The sequence below is a fragment of the Gracilinanus agilis genome, chromosome 1, assembly GCF_016433145.1.
Source record: "Gracilinanus agilis isolate LMUSP501 chromosome 1, AgileGrace, whole genome shotgun sequence".
NCBI classification, from domain to species: Eukaryota; Metazoa; Chordata; class Mammalia; order Didelphimorphia; family Didelphidae; genus Gracilinanus; species Gracilinanus agilis.
In genome coordinates, this window is record NC_058130.1 from 595,158,523 (window position 1) to 595,170,530 (window position 12,008).

General features: G+C 33.2%; 1 protein-coding gene across 1 annotated transcript in view; it reads right to left on the reverse strand.

Annotated features, from left to right (window-relative positions):
* The window catches only part of CDKAL1 (CDK5 regulatory subunit associated protein 1 like 1), a 725,348-nt gene that overhangs the window by 461,821 nt on the left and 251,519 nt on the right, over positions 1-12,008 (reverse strand). The window contains exon 9 of the mRNA XM_044667435.1: positions 5,383-5,486. Within this exon, the coding sequence (XP_044523370.1) occupies positions 5,383-5,486 (104 nt within the window). The remainder of the gene's footprint in view (positions 1-5,382; positions 5,487-12,008) is intronic.

Genomic DNA, 12,008 nt, shown 5'->3' on the forward strand with positions numbered 1-12,008 from the left:
ACTACCCTTACCTGGGAGAGTTTCTTCTTCCCTATTAACCAGTCCACATCCACTTTCCCATTACTACCTGAACCATCCTTTTCCTCACTCTCTTGGCCATTCCTTTCACTGTCCTCCTTCCCCTGACCAACCACACCCATCCTACTATGTCTCCTTCTCCTCCTCCCCAGCCCTGCACCCTCTCAGTCCATCCTCACTCTTCTCCTTTGCCTTCTCCTCCCCAACCCCAACCCCACCCCTGCTCCTCTCTACCCCACACTCAGCTCTCTCCTGGATCCGTTCATCCTGACTCCCCACCCTGTGACCAACCCCTCCTTCTCCATTCACCCACTCCTCCACATTCTCCTACCAGCTACACTACATCCCAAACAACCCACACTACAAACCATTCCATTGCAACCCAGACAATAGGCCAAGCAGCAGTTATCAGAGACAATTAAAATGGAGGCCTATTCCCTCTAGGGCAGTGACAGGCAAACTACAGGCTGAAAGCAAGATGCAGCCCCCTGAAATGTTCAATCCAGGCTCCCAACAAGATTCCTAATCTTATGAATACAATGAGTAGGATACAATACAATGAAACTTCAAAAGAGTTGCCTTGGAAACAGACTGACAGATGAGCATTTCCTTTCCTTTCCCCCCCCCCTTTAAAAAGTTTGCCCATCGCTGGACTAACTACATTTATTTTGCATTAGAATTTTAATTTTATGTAACTGAAATTGGACAGTTTAGCTTTTAGACACGTCACTATTCCTGGTTTAGATAAAATTGTCCTCTACCAAGAATGATGAAAGGAATCTCCTTCATCTTAATCATACAGCTCTTTATATTTATGTAAAACATTCATTTGGAGTTGATTATGGTATATCACATAAGATGGTAGTCTAAATTTAATTTCTGCCAAACGTCTTTCAAGTTTTCCTATCAGAGTCTGTCAAGAAAAGGGACTTTAATTCAGTAGTTTAGACATTATACTACTGGTTTGATTGTTTCAAGGTCCTGTTTAGCTAACCTGCTCCACTGATTAATTATACTACTTTTTAGCTACTACTAAGTTGTTGCAATTAATAACATTTTTAATATAAATTGATAGCTTGTACTAGCAGGCTCCTTTAATTCCTACTTTAAAAGATATTTCCCTTGATATTCTTGAAAGTTTTTCTCTACAGATAAATTTTGTAATATAATTCTAAAATCAATAAAATAAGCGCTTGATGGTTTGGTTAAAATGACATAACTATGTAAATTAATTGGGGTATCATCAACATTTTTATTATACCAGTACAATTCAACCACAAGCAATTAATATTTCTAAAATTATTTAAATCACACTTTATTTTGTAAGTTTTCAGTGTGTCCTGTTTGCTGGGTAAACTGATAGTTGTTTTATATATTCTCCTGTTATTTTAAATGGGATTTAATTTACTACTTCTTCCTGTTGGGATACATTAGTAGTAGCCAGATGGCAAATAATTTTAAAGGTTTATTTTTATATACTATTAAATTTTTTAAATTATTTCAACTGATGTGTAGTTAAATAACCACTTTTCTCTAAGCAAACTATATTCAAATTGCAATATTTTGTTTCTTCATTGCCTATACTTATTCCTTCAATTTATTTTTTCTTATCTTATTACTATACCTAACATGTATTTTATTCTTGATGTAATAAGGGGGTAAACAGTCTGATAGTAGAGGAGCTGGTGGTACCAGTAAGTCTCCTGGGCCAGGGAGCCTACAACTATAGTATTTGTTGATTTGAGACTACCAGGGATATGTGGGCCTGAGCTGAGATGGCCAGTCTCCCTGCTATCTGTAGGCTCTTTAAAGATTGGGAGTGAGGAGCTCCTCCCTGCTGCTGAGAAATCAGAAACTAACAGGAAGACAAGCTGTCTCATTTCATGAATAAAATGGATGCCTGGTCTAACCCCCTCTGGAGACAAGTGGTAGCTATCTATCCTCCTTCTCCTCAGCCCCTTAGCCCTGGTTGATGCTATAAATGAATTATGGAAACTCTCAGAATCAGGCAAGGGTTTTATTTAAAACACAGGGGTAAATTGAGGGAAGAGGAGAAGCTGTTGCTATGGGTGAATGGCCTGTGTTGGCAGAGGGCCTCAGAAGGTGGGATCAGGCTGAGGGAACTGGCCCCAAAGCCAGGGATAAATCCCACTGCCCTGATGTAGAGTGCTCTATCAGCTTGACAAAATAGGGTAATGATTTGGTTTAGGGGTGTCCTGGCTAGGCTAACTTAACTAATTCCTTCCCACATTCCACAACCCACCAACCACTCCTCCCTTCCCCTCCCAGGGTCCCAAGGGGAAGTCCAGGGGGTAGTTGGGTGTCTGGGTGAGGTCAAGGAAATCAGAACCCCCAGGTTGGTTCTCCAGGGGTATTTATAGTCCCAGCTCCAACAGTCAGGTCTTGAGAGAGGGACTTGCTGGGTCAAAGTTCCATTCCCCTAACTGCCAGGATTGCCTAGGGTGATTTTGCAAATGCAAGGGATCTTGCATCAATCCTGCATTACATTGATCTTTACTAAAAAAAAAAAAAAAAAAATTAAAAAAAAAAAGGCCTCTGATGTTTCTATATCATATATAATGCTAATTCTGAATTTTTGATAGATACTAATGATAATTTTAAGGAAAAATTCATTTCCCCTATGTTATCTGATTTCCTAATTTCTCTTTCTAAAAAATAGTAATTATATTTTGTCAAAACCTTTTTCTGTATCTAACAATAGGATCATGAAAACTTTGTAGTTTTTCTTATATAGACTATTAATTTTAGTTTTCCTAATATTGAATCAGACATACAATCTACAAATATATCCAAAGTGAAGTGCTTTGTTAATAGCTGATTCATTATTTTTGCATTAACATTCATAAGATGTGGGTCTGTAGTTTTCTATGTCTGCTTTCTTTCTCTCATATTTAGGTATCACAGCAATCATTCATAAGAAAACCATGGTAGGATGACTTTGTTCTTTATTTTTCCAAACAATTTATGTAATGTTGGAATTAACTGTTCTTTATTTTTTAAATAAAATTCAGTTTTTTATATGAGAGTTCATTTGTGACTTGTTCAATTTCTTTTCATGAGAGAGAATTGCTTAAATTCTTCTTGTTCTGTTAATCTAAGTATTTTAGATTTTTTAAAAAGTGTTAACATATTTTTGTATTTTAACATTTAAAGTTATCAACTTTGTAGACATCATATTGGGAAAAATAGATTGTAACAGTTTCCTTTCTCTTCGACTACTGCAATTTTTCCTTTTTTTGCTATGATATTGATAATTTTATTCTCCTCTCCGTTTTAGAATCAAAGTACCTAAAGGTTTTTTTGTTTCTTTGGTTTTTTAATGTTTTTTCATTCTAACCAATTCCTAGTTTCATTTATTATTTTTCCGTTCAAATTTCTCATTTTTTTCACTTACTTTATTTTTAGTTGCATGCTTCATTGATTTTTTGCTTTTCTCTTTCATTGATAAACATGTTCAGAGATTTTAAATTTCTCCCAAGAACTACTTCATATACATCTCAAAAGTTTTGATATTTTTCTCATTGAAGTAATTGGTGGAACAGCGGGACATTCATTTAATAAGAGAACGTTTTGTTTAGTTTCCTTAACTATAAAATGGGGATCATATTAGCACCTACCTCATAGTGTTTTTGAGAGTATCAAGTGAGATAATATTTTAAGAGTTTGATAGAATATCTGGAATACAGAAGATGCTACATAAATGCTTATTCCCTATGCTCCACACCCATATTTAGTTTCATTTTCATTGTTTTCTTTGATAAAAATAATTTATAGCTTGTATCAAAAGTTATGCTTTAGGACCATGTTATTTAATATCAATTTATGTCTAAAATTTTCCTTGAAACCCAAATTATTATAACTTTTGTTGTACTATGGTCAATAAAGGATATATTTAATGTCTCCTTTTTTCTACATCTATCTACTTTTCTACAAAAACTTTATGTGTTTTTGTACATCAGTACATGACAAATTTTTGTAAAGATTCATGCAAAGCTAAGAAATATATATTATATTCTTTATGGTTCTTATTCAGTAACTGACAGATACTAAATTTTGCAAATTCTACACAGATTTCTATCTTTTTCTTCTTTATCTTTTTCATGATTTTTCTCAAGGCTGAAAGAGGGCATATTTCTCCTTGCAATGAAATTGGATTATCCTTTAAGCAACTAGATACTATCCCATTCAGTGTATGCCATTATCTGTAATAAGCTTAAGGTTATGTTTTTTAATATATTCTGCCACTTTTCTTTTTTGTGGGTAAGAATATCACATTCACTTTTTTTTCTCTTATTCTACATCATAAGTTCCTTCTCTGTCTTGTTTCCCTCCTTTTACAAAGAAAAATAAAGACAATAAATGAGTTAGGAAAAATATTATTTTAACTCCAGTTATAGTGGTATGATCTTACTCCTTTGGCCTTCCTCCCTTTACCTAAATCAATCTTGAATTGCTGAATTTTACCCTTTCTTTCTCTCCTTTTAAAGTGACTTCAAAATCTGCCTTTCACTGTCCAAGTTTATTTAGCTTTTTACTATTCCCTCTTTAAGTATACCATTAGTCCTTCTCTCTTCTATCTTTCTTCTCTGTGATATTCATTTTAACTCCATTTTTTAAAACTTTCTTAATATAAGGAAATTCTATACAATCCTACTAAGGCTCTGAATTGTTCTCTCTTTGTTACCTGTTTGGCTCTTGAATTCAGTGGAAAAATACAATAATCCCCCTATTAGGATATAAGCACTTGATTATCAGGTAGCCTCATCCTAGCTGGTTGACCCTGGGCAAGTCACTTGACCCCAATTGCCTAGCCCTGACTAATCTTCTGCCTTGGAACTAATACTTAGTGTCAATTCTAAGACAAAAGGCAAAAGTTTAAAAAAAATTGTGAACCACTATTCCTATTTTAGTGTTAGTGAACTAGGTCTCATCTAGGTTGTCTGAGGTAACAACAACTTTGTAAACCAGGAAATAAATCAGGATGTCTAATCTCAAATAAGCTGGGATAGTAATGTTTCAGATATTTTTTTCCACATTGGTCCTAACAGGTTAGTGTGAAGTTCATAATAGTGGTGTCTGATACGAGATTCTTTGCTGCATAATTGAAAAAAGTGAGTCACACTAAGAACATGGCAATGATAACATAAAATCTGAGTATAAAGCCTTGAAGATGTTTAATTTGCAAATGAATTTTTGTAATTTGAATGAAAAACATTTGAAAAATAATCAAACAGGATTATAAAAAAATTAGGAAAACTTTGTTCAGCATAAAGAATAAATTAGATACAAATAAAATACATTTTGAAGGACAAATGATTATATTAAAAAAAGTGAAATCCTTACCTTGAAAAGACTGTTTGGCTCTATCTACTAGTTCATCAATTGGATAACTGGCCAAATTTCCTCTGGCATGCTTTGTTTTGCAGTAGGTACAAGCATTGAGACACCTGTTCAGTAGTTAGAAATAAGTACTGATCAATAACTCTTTAAAAAACATAATAGGGAGAATACAAAGTACTAGGAAAACTCTGAGTTTTGGAGAAGCCAAGATAAATATTTTATGCAATATATAAAAATAAGCTACAAAAATGAAAAAAGCAACTCTAAAATCAAACATCATGCTATTAAAATTAAAAGAATTATAGGAAAATGGAAAACTTTTCAGCTCTATGATTTAAGAAGAAAAGCATAAAGTACTTATAATTTACATAAAAGTAATGAAAAATAATGAAAGAAGAGAAAGGAAAACAAAAGCCAAAATACATCAAATTTTAAAAAGCTTTTGCACCAATAAAGCCAATGTACTTAATATTAAGCATCTCAGATACCCATTTTAGATAGTACAATATAATTGAAACAGTTCCCTAAGTATTATTATTCCATACAGATGAGTGGCCAAAAGATATGAATGGTTTTCAAAAGAACTGCTCCTGTTCAGTAATCATATGAAAAAATTACTCCAGATCATTGGTAGTATGAAAAATGAAAGGTAAAACAATTTTGAAATTTAACATCTACTCAAGATTCTTAAACATGACAAGAAAAAAATTAAATCCTCATGCTCTGCCTGAACTTATTTCCAGTGATTAGTAACTTACCTTCCTTCTCCATGCCAGTGACACTGAACTAACAACCAACCTCTAAAGAAAAAATATATACCTTCTTCAACCCTAGCACTCCCTCATTCCCATGTACTTCAACTCTACATACCTATACCAAGTCCTATTCAACATCTAACCAACATAACTCTAAATCTATGAGAGAATATATTTTATTGTAGATGTCCTTTCATGATTCTCACCTCATATGTTTCAGAAAAACAAAACAAACAAAACTAAGGCCACTCAACCTGAGATCTCTCTTCTCTCCTCTTCTTCAACTCTACTGGTTATCAAGTTATCTGACCTCTCCTCCATTCTACTTTGTTAGATTTTCTTCTAAATAGTAACATCTTAGGTGTACCAACAGTTCTGACCTGGGTTCTCTTCTCTTCTCCACTATTTTAATTGGTGATCTCATCTGATTTCATGGAATTAATTATCCTATGTGTTGATGATTCTCAAATCTACCTATTCTGCCCTCCTAACCTCTCCATTGGCCTTAAATTTCACATCTCTAACTTCCTTTCAGACATCTAGAAAAGGATGTCCAGTAAACATCTACCACTCAGTGAGTTAAAAACTTAACTCATTTTTTACCACCAAAGGTTACTTTTTTACTATTGAGGGTGCCAACATCCACATTGTCCCCCAGGACCTCAACCTGGCTCTCAGCCTTGGTCCCTCACTCTACCTAAGCACGTGATCTGCTCTGTTACCACAGCCTATAAATTCCACCTTTAAATCATCTCTTCAATATGCCTTTTCCTCTACTCTGACCCTCCCACTACACTGATGAGGTGCCCTTATCATCTGGTGCATAGACTACTTCAATAGCCTACTTCCATAAGTAAATCTGCTTGTTTCAAGCCTCTCCTCATTCCTATCCATTCATTTAGGTGCCAGTGATTTTCCTGAAGTGCTGATCCAAGGATGTCACCACCCTACTCCATGCACTTCAATGGCTACCTATTGCCTCCAGGATCAAGTAATAATACCCTCATTTGGCATTCAAAGCATAATCTACTTCATAATTACCAACCTTTCCAACCTTCTTACACTTTTATTCTGCCCACCACCTCTCATACTGTGTGATCCAGTGACAATGGCCTCATCTCTGAGCCACAAACAAGACACTCTTGCTCTGGTAATTTACTCCCACTGTCCCCCATCCCTAGAATGTTCTTCTTCAATACAGCAAACACTTAATAAATGCTTATTAACTGGAAGTAGTCACACTTCTCAAAATGTATCAAGTATGTTATCTGTTGAAATAGTATGTATAGAACAACCTTTAACTTATACATCATTTATTTGAGTTCATTATTCTCTTCAAAAATCAAAATTATTGCTAACAAAAATTTCCAAAATTAAATTCTGCATGCTGCAATGTAGCTACAATTATAAATAACTGTTAATTCCATCATGCCTGATTTTTTAAATGAGGGTTACAATGAAATGAAGGCAAATGTACAATTAAAATTTCAAAAAACAATTGTGCCGGGGGCAGCTGGGTAGCTCAGTAGATTGAGAGCCAGGCCTAGAGACGGGAGGTCCTGGGTTCAAATCCGGCCTCAGACACTTCCCAGCTATGTGACCCTGGGCAAGTCACTTGACCCCCATTGCCTACCCTTACCACTCTTCTACCTATAAGTCAATACACAGAAGTTAAGGGTTTAAAAATAAAAAATTAAAAAAAAATTGTGCTTTTTGAAATTAATTAAAGAACTTTTTGATCATCCAGAAATAATTACCAACTATTGACCCAATGACTCAACATAGACAACTAATGACTCAATATAGACATATTGAGATATCCTTAAAAATAAAGGAACTTGATAACATTTAACAGAGAGCTTCACTTATTTATAAACAATTAACAAACTGTTTAAGAAAAGGAAAGCTGTGCCAATTCCTTCAACTGTCATAGAACAAAAGACCTTTCAAGGTTAACTATGGGAAGCCAAAACCAAAAATTGACAGCCGTTGAACAGAGAGGAAGATGCAAAATCCTGAACAGACCATGACTGTTGTAATGAATGTAGCTAAAATATGCATACCACACCTATTTATCTTTGCACAGGTTTTTACATGGAGACATGCCAAATAACAACTGAAAACCTCAAAGGATGAGAGTCAGTCTTCCCTTACCCTTAAAAGTCATGCTCTGAAATTTTAGAAAAGAATTGGCTTGCTCTGAATTTTTTTTAATCTGTCAAAAACAAAAAATACAAAATAATTTTTGATGAAAAAGGAACTTTGTAAAGTGTCTTTAAAATATCAGCATTATCAATTTAATTTAAAAGCACTTAAGAAAGGAGCCAAACTAAACAAAGATATAATAATAGATAAAAATGTCTTTCTTTTCACTCTAACAGATTCTCTCTTTCCATTGCTATGTTCATTCAAGATTATATGTGTGATGATACATGTAAAACTCAGTGGAATTGCTCATTGGTTGCAGGTGTAGGGGTGAGAGGAGGGGAGGGAAGGAACATGAATCATGTAAGCATGGAAAAATATTCAAATTAATTAAGTAAATAAAATTCTGGAACTTTTTTAGGATTATATGTATTTTTAAATGTCACATTCAAATTATACTTGTTTTAATATCTCATATGACTAAGGAAACTGTGCTTGTAATTATCCTATTGAAATTTGATAGCAAAAATGATTTTAGCATTAACACTATAATTTGGAATATCACATTCCATTTCCTTAACTTGATCCAGATCTACTTTGGAAAGAAATGGACAAAACAATATATATTTTTAAAAATAGATAAAACATTAAGCCTCTAATACTGTTTGAAATTTGGAAAAACATACCACAATCTAGATATTATCATACTGAAAACACCCAACAAAAATTTCTAATGTAAAGTTAGTAAATAAATACTTCACACACACAAAAGTTATATGAGACTTAATTGCTAAAAACAATCTATGAGAAGTACTTAATTTTGTTTCCAAGTTTTTCCAATAAATCAAAGATATGTACACTTTTTTGTTAAGTACAAGTTGTCTAAGTAAGTAGCATTTGATTAAATATGCAATGTTCAATAATATAAATAATGTATGATATATATTATATATTATACATAATGCAATAATAATATAATATAATGTAGGTCAACAAGTCCTGGCTGAGTCAAGCACAGGAGCTAATATCTTCTCTGCCCTTTGGTATTTCTCTGCTTTCACTTTTAACACCTCTTTTGCAAATAAAAGCTATTAAAGTAATTTCAACTTTGAGCAAAAATACTTTGGATCGGCAACCACCATTGTTATTTATAATCTTCATATATTTTAGCCAACCATTAATTTTCACCTTTACAATACACACATAAATTTAAGGATCCTTGGGTCTACAAAGGCAAGAATCTCAGAATCTGAGATGAGCAATTAGGGAGCAAAAAACCATGGGTAAGAGACTAGGATCACAAAAGGTCAAGAAATCATGAAAAAGTTAGAAATAGCCTAAATTTAGATATATAGGCCAAGAATGTGGGAAAGAAGTTTTTTGGGCTCCAGAAATAGGGTATGATTCATGCTCATACTTTGACATTTATACCTCTATTTTCTAGAGAATTTCCTTACCCTGTGTTTTGGGTCCACAATGGTTTCAATGTGTGGGGAGATCTTAATCCAATAGTGGTGATGAATAAATGTATCTGAAGAGATTAAGTAAGAGGCTAGGAGGACAAGCATTTCTTGATACCAGTCAAAGAAATTCTGAAACTCTTATATTGAAAACTTCTACACTTAGAATAGAAATCGTCTGCTTTTGGTATAGATCAACCTATGGTATGATAATTATTTTGAAGAAAATTTGATGCTTTCCTTTTCAAATTGATTATCCCATTATGTTTTTATTCAAATTTACAAATTTACAAATGTTTTCCAAAAACAAAACAAAACTCAATACAACCCATATTGTCCTGAACTTCTTACAACTAAATCAAATGATGAAAACTGAAAAAACATGATTCTAGAAAGGAGTTAATACACTCTCACTCCACCCCTTTACAAAGAGAGCCAGTCCACAAATGTTGTGCATTACATGTTTTCAAACTATCAATATATTGATCAAATATAATAATTTTCCCTTTTCTATTTTTTGTTATTTTTTTATCTTTTATAGAAGATTATTTTAGAAAAAAATAAGACAGTGAAACATACTGTAAGATTCTGAACATTTTTAACTCTGTATATAAACTATTTAATGGCTTGCCTCTAAAGAGATAGTCACAAATCTCAAATAGCAGCAACTTTTTTCCAATTGTTTACTGAAATACTTATTTTTAAATGGTGAAATTCTATAATATAGAAAACAAATTTTTTTTAAAGTATACTGTCTTCCATATACTTTGTCAATTTAGTCATATAAAGAATTAATAGTAGCAAATAAATTAAGCAAAAGGAGATCATGGAGGTAATTCAGTTTGATGCTTGGATTTTTAGTCTAATGAGCATTAATATCTAAATAAATCAATATCTAAATATACCTTTCATATTAATCCTAAAGCATAAAACTATTAAAATGTCAATCCTAAAACTACAGGAAATAGTTTAAAAATAATCTAAATTATTTTACTTTACAATAAGCAAAATTAGACTCAGTATTTCAAATTGTGATTTAAAAAAATTAAAACCCTTCAAAAACTAGTTGGGGTGGGGCAGCTGGGTAGCTCAGTGGATTGAGAGCCAGGCCTAGAGACGGGAGGTCCTAGGTTCAAATCTGGCCTGAGACACTTCCCAGCTGTGTGACCCTGGGCAAGTCACTTGACCCCCATTGCCTACCTTAGCACTCTTCCACCTATAAGTCAATACACAGAAGTTAAGGGTTTAAAATAAAAAAAATTAAAAATTAAAAAAAAAAACTAGTTGGGGAAAGGGATTTTTTACTCAGAAGTTTTTTTTTAATGTCAGTAAAAGCTTAAGTTCATAGAATTTTTCAAGGGCTTAGATATCCTTGCCTGCGCAAAGCTACAAAGTGCTTGCTGTCTTTAGTTACAAGGAATCAATCTATAAGATCTTTTCACTTTATGAGAAGCAGAAATATTTTAAAAGCAAACTTTAAGTTGCAAAGATTTTCCATAGAACAATAAAAAATGGAAAGGACCTTAGATATATCGACAACTGTCAAACTATGAATTAAAATGACTCTAAGATACAACATTCCAAATATGGGAGAGTATGCCAATAAGAGAGCCAGAATGTCCTCCTTTTCCTGTAACCAGTTATGTTTTTTTAAATCTGCTTTTGATTTCATAAGATTTTGACATATACTGCTTAAATCTTTAACATGAAAACATATTAATCACATTATTATTAAGTGTATCTTGCATGCATAGTTCATGTTTCCAAAGGTAACCCTAACTACATACTACTCATAGGTTTTCAAAGATGGTTCCTTGAGCAACCTGTGCACCATCATGTTGTAGTGTTTCATATCCTTTTGGTAATTTCTTCAAATACGGAACAATTCCAATTCTTGGCATTTGTTGTTTTTGTTGTTCAATTATGAATGATTCTCCACGACCCCATTTTTAGGGTTTTCTTGGCAAAGATACTAGAGTAGTTTGTCTTTTTCTTCTCCAGCTCATTTTACAGATGAGGAACAGAGGTAAACAGGGTTGTATGACTTTCCATTTCCTCATTTGTAAAATGAGTAAAACTTTGTCTATAGTTCTTATACTTCCCAGTGCTATTGTGAAAATCTAATAAGAAACAGTACATAAATGCTTTGGAATTGAAGCTTTATATAACTATCAGCAATCATTATAGCAATGAATAATACAATAAACGAATAAGGCATTTAAGTGCTTACCTGTGCGCTGTGCTGAATATGGGGGATATATATAGAAAA